The 17,364-nt window shown below is 31.4% G+C and overlaps 1 protein-coding gene across 5 annotated transcripts in view; it reads left to right on the top strand.

Annotated features, from left to right (window-relative positions):
* LOC129894134 (fatty acid amide hydrolase-like) overlaps window positions 1-17,364 on the top strand; it is a 76,455-nt gene that overhangs the window by 3,912 nt on the left and 55,179 nt on the right. For all 5 annotated transcript variants that reach the window (XM_055969669.1, XM_055969673.1, XM_055969671.1 and 2 more), the window contains 2 exons: window positions 1,187-1,347; window positions 9,579-9,708. In XM_055969669.1, the coding sequence (XP_055825644.1) occupies window positions 1,187-1,347; window positions 9,579-9,708 (291 nt within the window). The remainder of the gene's footprint in view (window positions 1-1,186; window positions 1,348-9,578; window positions 9,709-17,364) is intronic.

The following is a 17,364-nucleotide window of genomic DNA, read 5'->3' as shown; positions in this document are numbered from 1 at the left end:
TCAAACTCTATGTATTCAATAATTTTTTACAATATTAGTTATAAATTTATAATTATTTAATACTATATTTTCTTTAAAATAATATGTATCTTGAATACCTAGTATTAGATAAAATCTAGTTACTTTTTTTTTATATTTATAAACACATCTTTACGAAACATTAACACTTAATTTTGATTATTAACTTTTATTTTTAAAACACTTAAGTTTGATTATTAACTTTTATTTTCAAAACACTTAATTTGGATATATGTCTTTAGTATTACATTGGTTTAGCAAATTAAAATATATGATCTAATTAATACTTATTAGACTTAATTTCGCATGACTTAGTATTTTAAAATTATGATCGTTTTCATTATTACTTATTAATTTACAATATTTATTTTATATAATTTTATTATTTATTTTTGTTGAATATTTTAGTGGCATCACTCATCTCGTATTTTCTGGTATATTCTTAAGAAACACCTAATTAGATAGTTGCATCTTGGTAAGACTAAGGATATATTTGATACACAAGTTAATTATATGTTTGTATGAAGAGTTTACCGAAAAAAGCCCAAGAATCCGAGAATATAAAACAAACAGAGGTTAAAAACCCCGACTTTTATTAATTTGATTTGGTTTATAGATTTAAAAACTCAACACAAATAATTAAATTTGATATATAAAGAACCAACCCAATCCATCCATTTTTTTGTTCATGGATAAATAATTTTTCAGGATAAGTAAAGTTTAATAACCTAATAATTTTAGAATACAAAGAACACACAAATAAATTAACATTTTACATAACAACAATTTCTGCATCTAATATGTATTTCAGAAGAAATTCTAAAATTTTCACTTTAAAATTATTGAATTTTGTATATAAGAATTTTTTCCCTCTATTGTAAGATTTTTAGCAGTGAGTCAAAATAAAAGAAAATTCTTATTTCAGTTTTAGAGAAGAAAAAAAGATCTTTATTCAAAAACAGAAAAGTCTCACCAAAAAATATTATATGAGAGAGTTATCGTTCTTATTCAATACGTGGACCTTCAAATGCTAAAGAGGTAAAGTGGACAGAGTAAAGCATTTATTAAACAATATTAAATTAGGCCTAATCTAATAGTTAGGCGTAAAGCATTTACTTATTTAAAAAAAAAAAAAATTATAGAGTAAGTAATTGGTTACAACTAACAGGGGGAAAAGAAGAAGAAAATCAAAGTGGAGCGTCTCCAAGGGAACAAGTTAGGCAGGCGTTGGCATGTATGGGACCTCCAAAGCCTCTATACAGATTCAGTAGGTGGACCATATTGGATTATTCAGCTGCTTATAATTCCAAACTTATTACACCCACCAAGGTATTAATTATTATTGTTTTTCTCATTTCTACTCTTATATATTATATCGTGTCACTTACATTGAAAATATTTCTCACACACATAACAATTATGAACCATCATATAATATTTTTTTTCACATTAACCATTGTATAAGTAATTTGTGTACTATAATCAGGGCCGGTTCAATGCCTTTGAAAATAAGGCATTTGTTTTAGACCACAAATGTAAGGAGCCCATTTTATTTTATTTTTAATAATAAAATTATTTTTGTAGTTCGTTTCTAGAAAAATGTTTCTTTCTTCTTTTTTGGTCATGTTTAAGACCATTAGATTAAATGATATTTTGGTGTTATACTATCTTTAGTTTAAGATTATAAAATTTGAAAAAAAAATTACTTTTTAAAATTTTGTGTCAAATCAAAATCCGATAAAACGTTTGAAATAGATGTAGTATTATTTATAGAAAAAGTAAATCTTTTCCTCAAAAGAAAGGAATTACTTTGCATCTCAAAAATAATTTTAAATATATAACAACTCTGCATCTTAAAAAATTAGAAGAATAAACTTTAAATAAAAAATAAAAAATAAAACTTTAAAGCCTCCAATTAATATCTAATTTTAGGTCATTGATGTATTTGAGCCGCCTTGACTATAATATTAAAATGATTACTGAGTTCCTAACTAAAGATGCATAGAATCTGAAAAAGATATCGTATAGCATCACTAATTATTATTTTTTTGAAACAATTATAAACTTGATAGTTGGCCCTAAGGGTGTTCATGGTCCGGTTTGACTCGGTTTTTGGCTAAAACTAAATCAAACCAATTAAGGCAGTTTTTTTTAATATTCAAATCAAACCATTATAGTATAAATTCTATCGGTTTCGGTTTTATTGATTTTATCGGTTTTATCGGTTTGATTGGTTTTTTACGGGTTGAAATAATATATTTTATAATGCAAAAAAATTGACAAACTTATTTACTACCTTCATACTGCAAATCAATAGAATTTCAAAACAACTGTCATTAATCTTCAAAGATACCTGAACTCGTTCAGAGACAGTGAAGACACAAGAAAAGTATATAAGCTAAATAAGTTACCATCTAAAGTCCAAGCTAGAGCTATAAGAGAGAAGCAAATATGATTCCAATAATAACAAACTTGAATATGTCGTGACTGGAACTATGTCTGATGTTCTTGTAAAGTATATAAGTCAAAATGATAAGCTCTAAAAAGGGCAAAATATCAGCAACATAAATCCATAAGTTAGTGGATTGTTCAACTCCTACGGTCCACGAAGGAAATGACTTCAAAAATAAAGAAATGACAGTTTATTTTGACTGTCCAAGTTCGATACCGAATCTGAGAAGAGGAACCACCAGAACAAAAAGAAGTCCTTCAAGAAGCATCATTTTTTACTATTGCATGAAGTAATTGAAGCATTCCAGTCGTGGCCAATAGAAAACTTGTTACTTTACCTTTCTCCAAGATGAAACTATTTGAAAGAAAACTGAAAGTACGGATCAGCACAACAACATATGCAAAAATAGTCTCGAAGGAAATTACAAAATTTCTACCGTGAGGAAGATAGCAACTACTTCATAGTAGTACAACCTCCACAACAACAAAATTAAGAAGGCTAGACCATAAAAGGTTAATTATATACATTACTTTTTCATTAATCAAGTTGAGAATAATAACAAGGTCTTTAAACAGTCCTCCAAATGATCAACATTCAACACAAAAGAACCATATACCCAACTGTCATCAGAGAAAGATCACTTAATTGCTTGTATAAAAATGTGATTAAATACAAAAAATAAGTCAATAGCATAATCCAAAAGTACTTCAGGTGAAGCAGCAGCAAAAACCTAAAAATTAACTATCAAAGAGCAAAACAGTTGCACTACGAATTTCAATTGCAACATCCAAACTAATCAATGCTCAAGGTTGTGCCAGCATATTCTGAAAAAAGTAAGAAGAAAGTTTAACAAAGTAGGCGTTAAAACTTTTTAAAACATAGAAGACATATTCATAAAGAGTTAAATGTGTAAATTTATCTTTTTCAACTATCTCAAGTTTCTGAATTTCTTCTTAAAGATCTTCAAGCTTGCATTCTTTGAAAGTTGATCTTAACCATTATTGAGTGCAAAAAAGAGCTTCTACTGTCTTTGGAGATAAAGAACTTCGATAAGAGTCAAGAATCTGACCACCGGTGCTAAAAGCTGATTCAGAAGTAACAGTAGAAATAGGAATAGAAAGAACATCTCTTGCCATCCTAGAAATAATTGAATATCTAGCTGAAGAAACTTTCCACCAAGCCAAAATATCTAACTCTTTAGTATTTTTCAAATTATCTACCAAGTACTTCTCAAGTTCTGATTTATTTTTAGTATTGTCTTCATCTGCCAAATATTTCTCCCATTGTGATTGTCACATCTCGTCACTATGCATGGTATCAATTTCATCATTCAAGCTTGTTTGACCACCAATTTTATCGGTATGAGTCCCACAAAAAGAACTCATGTAGTAAAAGAGACTCAAAGTATCCATCACCTTTTTCAATTTTTTGGCTCCCACCAAACAACCATAAGAGTTTTTAAACAGATATTCCACATATTTCAACTTGTATCGAGGATCCAAAACAACAGCAATGAATAATAACTTGTTCATACTTTCAAAAGTACCTAGTATTTGTTAAATTTAAGCTCCATCTTTTTAGCCGTACCACTCAAAATAGAATCTTCACTACGAACATATTTGAAAATTATCTTTTGAAGATTAAAGATCTCATGGAAGAAAGAATTGGAAGTAACATATGAAGTTCCTAAGAATTTCAAAGTTACCTGATAGAAAATCTCAAGGAACTTAATGAAAACTTTAACATTCTTTCAATCATCTATCGATGGATGCCCTCCCACATTATTTGTTTCTAAACAATACTTGAGGTACTTGTGATCATCATCATACATTCTTGAAAATGCCCTTACAAATTTTACAGTTGTATCTAGCATCATATATGTGGAGTTCCACCTAGTCTCAATATCTAAAGTCAAAAGACAATGAGTGTCAATCTTAACCTTCTCGATAAATGATTTAAAGGAATCAAACCTTCCAGCTGAGGACTTAACATATTTGATAGCATTTCTTACCCGAGAAATAGACTCATTTTGTTCACCGAGTCCTTCTTTCACGATCAAATTTAGAATATGAGCATTACATCTAACATGTAAGAACTCATTTTCTAAGATGCCTCCTTTCCAATCCTCAATTCTTCTCTTCAAGTGTTTAATTGCAGAATCATTAGCAGTTGTATTATCTAAGATCACCGTGAATATGTTATCAATTTTTCAATCAAATAAGCACGCCTCAATCCCCTTAGCAATTATTTCACCCTTATGATCTGATGTTTGGAAAAAGTTGAAAATTTTCTTTTTCAGATTTCACTCATCATCGATCCAATGGGCAGTGACAACCATATAAGTTGAATTTTGAAGTGATGTCCACGTATCACTAGTAACACATACACATTGATTATGAATAAGCTTTTTAAGCTTTTCTTTCTCTTCTTGATATATTTTCAAACATTGTCTAGCAACAGTCAAGCGAGAAGGTAATTGAAAATTAGGCAAATCAACTGCCATTAATATCCTAAAATCTTCCCCTTCAACAACTTTAAAAGGTCGTTCGTTAATAATGACAAACTAAGCAATGACTCTCCTAATCTCACTGACGTTAATCACAACCTTTTCTACAATACATGTACTATATGCTTGTTCCCCTTTTTTAACTATCTTGATTCTTGATTGATTTCTGTCAATAATTCTAAGAGGGAAATTAGGACAAACCTCATTTAAATGTCTCCATAGCGTTGAGGTCTCATTCGTACTTTCAGAAGCAAAATTACTAGTATAGTAGTTATATTTCGCCCTTTTCTTACCCCATTTATCAAGATATTCAGTATATTATTTCCAAACGCCGGATGTTCTCATGTCACTACTCACAAGGCTACGATCAGGGTCGCAAATAGTTGTTTGTTTCCGCTTTTTACGATGAATGGAGTAATATCACGAGTTTTATCACCGTCAAACTCAGGTTCCAGCAAAGTAGTTGGAGATACTTTGTTGGTTACCTCCACTGGCTCCACCTCTTTTTGAGTAGTTGTAGTTTCCATCTGAAAAAAAGTATCCGAAAATCTAAATAAATAGAGAAATTCAAAATCATTAGATAAAAACTAAATCAACAGAAAAAACCTAAATCAATGGAGAAAATCTAAAATAACAGAGAAATAAAATAAAAAACACATACAATATGAAAGACTAGAGAAGCAATTCATTCAAGTAAAACTTCAAAGACACAAAAATAATTACACAAATAAAGAGTAGGGAACATACAAAAAGTAACCAAAAAAGTAAAGGGAAGAAAAAGTTACAGACTTACAGGGATTAAAGCTTCTTGCACTCAATTGTTATCGTGAGAGACTGAGAGCAAAATAGAGGTCTACAGGATTTGGGAGGAAATAAGAGGGAACTGAAAATCTAATGAGGGAAAAAATTATTTATGCTAACTATTCAATAAAGGTTTTTTATTTTACTTTAAACCTAAATGGGCTTGAGGAACATGGGCTAGACTTTTTCTTGGAAAGGTCCTAAATCATGAAGAAGTTAAAAAATAGATAAAGTTTGATAAACATATATAATATTTTAAATATGTACATATTTATCGGTTCGGTTCGTTTTAGTTCGATTTTCTTTATGGGCAACACCAAATCAAACCAAATGTTATCGATTTTTAAAAATCTAAAACCAAATCAAACCAAGCCGGCTTTCAGTTTATTAAATTGGTTTGACTTGATTTATCGGTTTGGATCGATTTTTTGGTCTTGTTCGAACACCCCTGGTTGGCTCCAATATCGCAAAGATATAAAAGGAAAAGGGAAAAAAAGTCGAGAAATATAGATTTGTGACTTGCTGCTGAAAATTAGTATAACTGATTTATAAGTTCAATTATAGTTAGAGTTGGTATTTGGTAAGAATGTTACTTGTAGCTAGGGGTGTTTACGGTTTGGGTAAAAATCGATCCAAATCGAAAAACCAAATCAAATCGATCAAATAAATCAATTTTTTATTTGGTTTGGTTTGATTTGGTTTTACATTTTTAAAAATCGATAATATTTAGTTTGATTTTTGAGTTTTTTCAAAAAAAAATGAAGAAATAACCGAACCGAACCGATAAGTTATATACATATTATATATATATATATAATATTATTTTTTATGAACATTTTTTTATGCAAAAAATACATCACACTAATTTAAACTAGTAAGGTATGATACATTATTTAAACTAGTAAGGTATGATACATTATTTATTTGTACAACCATATCATTAGTTTATGCATTATTCAGTAAGTTTATGTTGTTTAGTACATTAGATTAGCTAACAATATAAGCAGGAGTTAAACATAATTAAAGTTCTGGTATAAGAATTATAAGATCCAAAATGGTAAGAAGATAATTTATTTTTTTGAATGAATTATTGTCTTTTCTTCTCTTTTGAACGAAACATTTCTTTTATTTTTGTGTATGGTTAATAACCAAACCAAACCAAACTGAAACTGATAACAACCAAACCGATGGATGTATATTTTAATTGGTTTGGTTTGATTTTAATAATTTTAAAACCGATTAAATTAATTTAATTTTAATTTTGACCAATAACCGATCCAAACTGACCCGTGAACGCCCCTACTTTTAGCCATTCCATCAAACTTCAATTATAGTTTGAGTTGGTATTTGGTAAGAATGTTACTTGTAGCCATTCCATCAAAATCCACCCCAAAGGCCATGACTCAAGGTAAAGAAAATTAAAGCTATTGTTTTTAGTCTTCATATATTAAATATACTTTAGGGATGAATCTGTTGGCAACTAATTTTAAAGTAAAAAATAAATTGTAATTACACATAAAAAATAAAAAACATAATTTTATTGATAAAACAATGTAGGTACAAATCTGTTATTCCTTAATTCTTTTCTCCTAATATTTGTTCGTGATACGAGGTCATTAGTAGCGTATTTATCGAACCAGGATGATGTGAGTCCTTGCGATTTATCTTATCTCCATGAAAGAATTTTGTGAATCTTCTTGAAATATTTAGTTGTCAAGAAGAGTTTGGCTACATTTTAATTACTTTATGAATATCCAATAGTTGATGAAATATTTGTGAGATCCCTCTTTAAGAAAATATGTTAAATTTTATATAACTATGAGTTAGGGTTTATGGTAGAGTAGCCTCCAAGAACCCTAATTAAAATTGAAATAGTCTTGTAGAGTCCCATAAAATTTCAATGTCTACAAATGCCCCCTACTTCAAGGCTTGTCAGAGGATAAAATTCAAAGACGAAACTTGAAGTATTTATAAAAATGGAGTTTCCATCTTTGCAATTTTGTGGCTTCAGATTTGTAAATCTGATTTGTGAGAGAAGAGATGAAGGGAAAATTTGGTCCCACTAGGCGTGCCAAAATTTGTAGACAATAAAATTCATGCCAAGAAAATAATAATTAAGACTGGAAAAAAAATATCGCAACAATCGTAGTATTTGATTTCAAATATGAGAGTTACATTCTCTATGATTCGTATTATTCGTCTTTTTAAATATAAATTCAAGGGCTCGTGAGCTTGATCTTAAATCTTGATAAACTTGATTTTGACTTATACGTGGAATCAAGTGCTTTTAAGCTTGTTCTTTAATCTAATGGTCTTGATCTTGAGTTATTCTTGAACTTCAATGCTTGAGTGCGTGAATGCTTGAATTTGTAGCTTGTAGAGAAATCTTCGGTTTTGATCCACGAACACTCTCTCTCTCTCTCTCTCTCTCTCTCTCTCTCTCTCTCTCTCTCTCTCTCTCTCTCTCTCTCTCTCTCTCTCTCTCTCTCTCTCTCTCTCTCTCTCTCTCTCTCTCTCTCTCTCTCTCTCTCTCTCTGGCTTCTTGTTATAATTTTGGTGTGAAGTCTAAATTATGAGGACGAGGACCCCTATTATAGTTGTAGAATGGAGGAGTAATGATGAGTACAATCTTTTCCTCGGTCAATTAGATTTAAGTGACATGGCGGAGGAATAGTGATAAGGACATATTTTTTTTGGCCAATCAGATTTATGACATGGCAATATTTAATTTAATTTTTATTATTATTTTAAAAATATTTTTGCTATAAATCATGTTATTTATTAATAGTGCAATGATGTTTATACTTTATGTTATCATGTTGTAGTGATATTATCTAAAATATATAAATAAAGAAAGTATCCTTCATACAAAATGATAATGTCATAAATAGTTTCATAGATAATCATGCCTTAATTGATAGGATAGAGAATATTCCATAACACTATGTTCCTAAGACAACTTTATTCATCTATTGTCACTGCTTTTACACTTTTTATCCTTCTCATTTTTTGATATATATAAATAATAATCAGTGCACAAATTAGTTGACGGAGGTAAAGACTAGTAGATGTGGAGATCGATGATTAAATGGATGATGGTTTTATTTTAAAACTTATCTCGACTATTATCATTTTTTTGTGTTAGCTTTCTCAAATAATAATTATAGTATTATTTTTTTTCTCTATATTATTAGTGATTTATTTGAATTTATTGACAAAATTATTAAAAATTTTACTTTTGCTTATTTTCTTAGTAAAGAAGGGGAGCCTTGGAGTAACTGGTAAAGTTGCTGCCATGTGACCAGGAGGTCACGGGTTCAAGCCTTGGAAACAGCCTCTGGCAGAAATGCAAGGTAAGGCTGCGTACAATAGACCCTTGTGGTCGGGCCCTTCCCCGAACCCTGCGCATAGTAGAAGCTTAAGTGCACCGGACTGCCCTTTTTATTTTCTTAATAATAAAATTTTAAAATTGAAGATACGTACCCGTAACCCTATGATACTTGTGCTCCATATTTCGAATTTTACACCTCGCCCCGTGCCTACAGCCTTTAAAACACTGCTCCAAACATAAAGAATTACTTGAATTTATGACTTATTTTTATTACATTTTCTTTCTTCTTATCAATTATTTTTCAATAGAAAAGTTCTCTCTTTGTTTCACCACTTCCATGGAAAATTTCACCCCCTCAATCCCTTTTCTTGTCTTCTCTAGCACTCTCCCTCTATCTTTAAAATAAAATTATATATAAAAGAATAAAATACTTAATTTAGAAAATGCTTCTCTGTTTTTGTTGTTGACAGGTAATGGAAAGGTTTTTATTAGCCGTTGAGCACTCATCCACTCCTTCAATGCAAATGTCATTTTTTATCAATTTTGATGCTCACGATATCTTGAGACAAGCTACTTACTCAACTCATCGATACCAACAAGGTACCTACCATCACCCCATTCATTTTAAACATTTTCTCAAATTTTGATATATTATATTCAACTAGGAAATTATATTGTTTGTTATGATCATTTTTGAACTAAGTCAAAAAATTTCATAACTTGGCCGATTTATTCTGAAAACAAAGTCTCCATCTAATTTTTAGGAAATTAAGAAATTATTTAAAAGTGTATTTGAAAAACCTTTTATTAGACCAGAATTGGATAATGGTTCAAATAATTTTTTAACGAAGGATTAGGCACCTTTAAAAAATCTGTAAAATGTAGTTACTAATTGTTTAAACATATTCGGCTAACTTTGAAAATTTCACAAGTTATTTTATAGAAAAAACTTCTTTTAAATGAGTAGAATCTATTTGTCACTCATTCATTTGAATGTCCAAATTTCAAAATAAATCTAACTTTCAATTTTTATCTGAGTCGAGACCTTGAACTAAACAATTAGTCCTATTCCTGAATGTGAATATAGAATAACCCTTTACTTATTAACTATGAAAGGATATAAGAGATTCTTAAGTTATTTTCATAAAACTTAAAATTTAAAACCTCTTAATAACTCTGAAGAGACATAGGTGAATTGCACAAATTATTTTATAGAAAAATTATCTAATTACACATCTTCATTTATCATATTTTTCATTATTTCCATCCACTTCAAAAAATTGCAAAAATTCCTTCTTTCCATCTGGATGCATTAATTCAGTAATCCGGATACATTAATTCTGATTCATAAATTATCTCTATATTCAATGTATCATGTTTTAAATGCTACCTGCTAATATATAAAACCCTAATTAATGAATTAATGTATCCGGATTACCATATTTTTGAGGGATTTCTATAAATTGAAAAAGGGTAGGGATGGTAATTAGCCTTCTACACTAGGTGATTCCTAAAAAGTCTACTTATTTTACTGAGTTTAATTGTTTGCCTAATTTAAGATTTTGAAAATCTAAATTCTTACTTTCTTAATCCATTTTCATGCATCTTAATAGTGTCTGAAGCAACAGATGCCATAAGAAAATAATTGAATCATTCAAATTATATTATGGGGATTCATTAAATAAAATATTAGTGTCAAACATCAAAAATACCTATAACATGGTAATTAAAAGTTTAAAATCAAATTCGTTTTGAATATATAGGTAAATCTGTTTGGGCCCAATCAATCTCTATTTTCGTCTGATCTAAGATTTAGCCTGCAATCTTCATTTATATTTGGTCCCATTTCCTTCTCTCTGTTCGTCTGACCTTGACAAATGGGCCTGGATGTTGCCTTCAACTTCTTGGAAAATTTTCAGATATGACAAACCTTTTAAGTATAATTACTTTATATGGGTATAGTTTCTCTAATTACTTATAATGACAAGCATAAATTTTGTCATTATACAAATATTGTAGCGAATTATACAAAAGATGTAGCGAATTATACAATCGCTATACCCACAAATTATTTATACATATGTATTTGAAATCTGACAAGCGAGATTGAGAGAGAAGAGGAGAGAGGCGCGCAAGATCGAGAGATGGAGGAGAAAGGTGAGCGAGAGGCGAATTGTATATGTATATTTTTTAAACAATTATATATATATATATATATATATAACTGGTATACATATGTATTTGTATATTTGCCAAGAGAAATTGAGAAAGAGGAGCAGAGAGGTGAGCGAGATCGAGAGAGGGAGGAGAGAGGCGAGCGAGATCGCGAGAGGGAGGAGAGAGGCGAATTGTATATGTATATATGTCGAATAGTATATGTATATTTATCAGAAAAATTATATAATGGTAACTGATATACATATTTATTGTATATCTGACAGCGAAATTTGTCATACCGAGTAAATATATTTGCTGCGAGATGTAATTATTTTAAACTATACCCATACCGCATAATATAGTAGAAATATTTATCATACCGCGTAATGTAACTGGTATACATATGTATTTGTATATCTGACAAGCGAGATTGAGAGAGAGAGAGGTGAGAGGTGAGCGAAATCGAGAGAGGGAGGAGAGAGGCGAATTGTATATGTATATCTATCGAATAGTATATGTATATTTTTCAGAAAAATTGTATAATGGTAACTGATATACATATATATTATATATCTGACAACGAGATTTGCCATACCGAATAAATATGTTTGCTGCGAACCGTAATTATTTTAAACTATACCCATACCTCGTAATATAGTAGAAAGATTTGTCGTACCTCAACTCAAATAAGTTACCTTCTTCTGTTGTGTTGGAGGCTCTCGTAGAATGATCAACTCAAATAAGTTTTCAAATTATGAAACTTGATAGAAAAAAAAAACTTATCCACAAATTAAAATTGCAAAATTTAACTAAAAACTAAAAAAATATGAGTAGCCTCTAGTCACGTCCAAATCCACCACTAAAATAAGAAGTGTACACAATCATTACAAGATATATTTATTCAACTTAGAGTTGGGGTCGAACTCAAGGGAATAAAAATAGTTTTGGCTATTAGTACGAGTGATGGGGGGGTGGAGTGGTTGTTATATCAGATACCAATTAAACACACATTCATTCCCGAATGTCAAAAGGGGAGGTTGGGAAGGAAAAAATGGAGAAAAAAAAGATTAACTGGCGATGGAGAGGTTGTTATATCAGATAGTAATTAAAAACACGCTCATCTCCGAGCATCAAAAGGGAAGGACAGGAAGGAAAAGATGGAAGAAAAGATTACCTGATCCACGAACAACTGAGAATATCTGCTATATATATCTGATTTAGTCTCTCAAGTGGCCTCCTCTACAAGATGGTTCTTCCACTAGATCTTCACAGACGAAATTACTTTGGATCTTAACTTATGGACCTTTCTAGATCTACGTATGTATGATTCAGTCTTCCAAGTGGCCTCCTCCATAAGATGGTTCTTCCACGAGACCTTCATAGATAGAATTTTTCTCGATCTTAACTTATGAACCTCCCTATCTAGAATAGCCATAGGTTCCTCCTTATAAGACAAACTATCATCAAATAATACAGGGTCCCACTGAATGATATAGTTATCATAACCATGAAACTTCTTTAGCAAGGACATATGAAATACTAGATGAACACCTAAAAAATATGGAGGCAAGACGAACTTATACGCTACCTCCTCGCATGTCTAAGAATCTTAAAACGGATAATAAATTACGGACTCAACTTACCCTTCTTTCCAAACTCATTACACCTTTCATTGGCAAAATATTGAGAAAAACTTGCTCTTCTACTGTGAACTTCATATTTTTTTGTCTACTCTAAGATGTTAGAAGCTTATTATGAATCATCTTAACCTTCTCCAAAGATTCCCTCAGAAGATCAGTACCCCACGGTCTCACCATAAATGCATCATATCACCTAATGGGAGATCTAAACCTCCTTCCATACAACACCTCAAACAGAGACATATCAATGCTAGAGTAATAACTATTATTATATGCAAACTCAACTAATGAAACTAGTCCAACTTACCACCAAATTCTATCAAACATGTGTGGAGCATGTCCTCCAAATACCTGAATAGTTGGCTTAAACTTCCCATCGATCTAAGAATGAAAAGTTGTTCCAAAATCAAGTCTCATGAAGATAAATCTTTGACAACTTATTTACATCATGAGTCACCTAAATGGGTATGAAGTGTACAGACTTAGTCAACCCTTTCATGATCACCCAAATAAAATCAAACTTACCAAAGATCATAGAAGATCAACCAGAAAATTCATGGAAATCCTTTTCCACTTTCATTTTAAAATGGACATCCTTTGAAGTGTAGATCTGGGCCTCTGGTGCTCATACTTAAGTTGCTGACCATTTGGATATTGACTAATAAAATAAATAATATCACTCTTCATCTGACCTAATTAGTAGTGCTGCCACAAGTCACGATACATCTTGGTGGCTCCAGGATATATAAAATATAGTAAATTGTGAGCTTCTGTCAAAATAGTCTTGATCAAATGATCAACTTGGGGCGCACACACATACGCCCTTTCATCCTTAGAACACCCTCATCATCTATCACTGCTTCATTAGTTTCCCCTACAAAACCTTATCAAGAATCTTGCTTAACTAGCATTCTCAAACTATCTATAAATAAAGACCCTGCTTTAAAGTGAGACAATACTCCATCAGAATCTAACAACTCAAGTCTCATAAAATTGTTAGCCAGAGTTTGGACATCTCTAGCCAGCGGATGCCTAGTAACCTCAAAATAAGCCAACTACCCATGCTCTCAGACTTCCTACTCAATGCATCAACTACTATATATTAGTCTTGCAAGGATGATACAAATGATTCACATCATAATCTTTGAGTAATTTCATATATTTTTGCTATCTCAAATTTAAATATCTCTTGTGAACATCTGTTGAAGGTTGTATTGATCAGTGAATACCTTACAACAGATACCTGCCTTCAAATTTTTAGAGCAAATACAAAGGTTGTCAGCTTTACATCATGAGTGAGATAGTTCTTCTCATTAACCTTCAAACTTTCTAGAGACATGCAATTACTTACTTATCCTACATCAAAACAACACCCAAACCAGAACTGAAGCATCATAGTAAACCATAAAATATTTACCTTTTACCTGCAGAGCTAGAATAGGTGTTGTGATTGGCAAAGTCTTGAGATTTTGAAAGCTCTTCTCACATTTATTGGATCATTAAAATGGAACCTCCTTCTGAGTTAAATAGGTCAACTTATGAGCATTTCTTTTCATGAATTAACGATAATAACTGTATAACCCTACGAGAATATGAATCCCTTAACTAATATGGGCCTAGCCCAGTTCTTAATTGCTTGTATTTTCTATGGATCAACCATCACTCTTTAGTTTGAAACTACATGCCCTAGAAGACTAAATGCAGACACAATTCACACTTAGAGAATTTAGCATACAACTGTTTCTCTTTTAGCAAACCCCACATAGTCCTGAGGTGATTCTCATGCTCCTCCTTACTCTTTTAATACACCTAAATTTCATTAATAAACACAATAATAAATGAATTCAGATATGGTTTGAAAATATAATTCATCAAACTCATAAAAGTTGCAAGAGCATTAGTAAGTCCGAAAGACATAATCAAAAACTCATAATGTCCATATTTGGTCCAAAAAGCTGTCTAGGGAATATCCTCAGCTCAAATCTTAAGTCGATGATACCCATACCTCAAGTAAATCTTAGAGAAGACTGACGTACCTTGTAACTGATCAAATAAGTCATCTATACAAGGAAAAGAATGTTTATTCTAAATAGTGACCTTGTTCAACTGATGTTAGTCAATGCACATACGTATACTCACGTATTTCTTCTTAACAAACAAGATAGGAGCACCCCAAAGAGATGCACTCGGATGAATAAACCTTTTACTGAAAAACTCTTGCAACAAAACTTTCAACTCAATCAGTGTCATCCAATATGGCAGAATAGAAATAGCGCGATTCCCCGGCTCTAAGTCAATGATAAAATCAATATCCCATTCTGGTGGCATGCCAGGTAAGTCGGCGGGAAACACCTTTAAGAATTCACATACCATAGGAATCAAACCAATTGAAGGAATTCTATACTAGTATCTTGGAGATGAGCCAAGAATGCTAAACACCCCCTCTCTACTGACCTCTTAGCACAAAAATAAAGATATGATATTTTAGGAGAAGAATTACAATCTCCCCATTATTCTAATCTAGATATCCCGACATAAAAATAGATACAGTCTTAGCATGAAAATCAAGAATGGCATGATATCGAGACAATCAACTCATCTCCAAGATGACATCAAACTTTATCATGTATATCTATCATGTATATGATTACTGAGTCCACCTAATCCTTATAACCTATAAAAATCACGAGGTAAGAGCGATAGACTCTATTAACAATCACAAAATTTTTCATCAAAGTAGAAACATGCATAAAAATATCAAGAGACTCTAAAATCATGCGTAGACAGATACAAAGTAAGTAGATACATAGAAAAAAATGTAGAGTCGAGATAAAATAAAGATGAGCCATCCGGTCATAAAAAAGAAAGGTACATGTGATCACTATGTCAGATGCTTTTGCCTCAAGTCTACCTGGAAAAGCATAAAAATGAGCATTGTCCCTTGTCTATGCACCATTTCTTTCGGGCTAAGTACTACCTCTACCTGCCTTACCACCACGCTGCTAGGCTGAGTGTCACCTCTACCAGTTGTGTATCCACCTCGCCTAAGCTAAGGAAGAACTTTGCTAAATGAACTCTCTCCTCTACTTGCTATAATAATGGCTTGAGAAGTCTGCTGTTGCTGAGCTACCTACCAGTCTTTCTAAATCTGGGACACTATTTATGAATGTGTATTAGTTGTCCACACTCCTAGAAAACTCGGTCCAAAGGCGGCCTCTACATTAAAATAAAAAAGAAGGAATATCCCCTTTGCCCTTATGGTTGCTGATTGGTTCTAGATGGAACCCCAGATGATACCTGAATAGGTGACTAAATAAGGCTTTCAAAATTCCCCTGAGAATTGGTGCCAAAGGAATTGGTCCCTTAGAAAAAGACCCACTAAAACCACCACCCTTCTTGACCTTTATGTCCAAAGACTTAGCATAAAAATTTTACTTCACACTCTCTACATTCTTAGCATGCTCAACTACCTCCTAATTGACTTACTAGAAGATACCATCTGCGGAGTTGCAAGATGAAGTCTCACATTTAGATCTTTAACAAACTGTCTGATCCTATCCTCTTTTGTGGGTAGTAGTTGTAGAGAATACTTGGATAAGGAGTGAAAACGAGCCTCATATTCTATGACAGACATATTCTTCTACTCTACAATGTTGAACTCATTGCGTCTTCGATCTTGCAGAGTACGAGGAACATACTTCTCCAGGAAGATGGAGTAAAATTGTGTCTATATTAGCAGAGGTGAACTGACGCGTCTATGCTCAATATATGCCCTCCACCATAATTTAACATCCCCCATTAGTTGGAAAGTGAAGAACTTCACCCCATATTTCTCCACTACCCCATCTTATGGAGCCTCTCGTGATAGTTGATGATGAACTCATAAGCATCCTCAGACTCAGTACGTAGAAAACAAGGGGCTTCATCTTAGAGTAAAGTAATTGAAATAAAAATTGAGATTAATAATTCATCCTAATTAATTGATCAAGTCTTTTAACTTAACAAAGTAAAATAATCACTTGAAAAAGGACTAGTTATGATAATTGAATTGTAACTTATCTTATTTCGGTAAAATGAAATACATCCTTAATTCAGGCACTTATTTTGAAATAAAATAATTTTCACATTAATACTATTTGAAACTTATTTGTGTGATTGAGATTATTAAAGTCACTGGGACAATATTGATATACAATTTTGCCTTCCTCAATTTTTTATAATTATTCAAAAATGATGCAAAAGTTAAAAATATTTTACATTTCATTTAGCCAAAATATACTAATAAATGAATGACATATTTCTTGTGAAAATTATTTAATTTTAATATTTTCATTTTATAATTGGTAGAACTCATTCGATATTAGAGTTCATTACCACAAAAGAAAGAAAAAAATGAGAAGACATGTGAAAGTAACATCATAACTCTTTTAAGAGAAATTTTTTAGTACTTCACATATAT

This window comes from Solanum dulcamara, chromosome 7, assembly GCF_947179165.1.
Source record: "Solanum dulcamara chromosome 7, daSolDulc1.2, whole genome shotgun sequence".
Classification (NCBI taxonomy): Eukaryota; Viridiplantae; Streptophyta; class Magnoliopsida; order Solanales; family Solanaceae; genus Solanum; species Solanum dulcamara.
The sequence above is the reverse complement of the archived record's forward strand: the minus strand, read 5'-3'. Positions and strand labels throughout refer to the sequence as shown.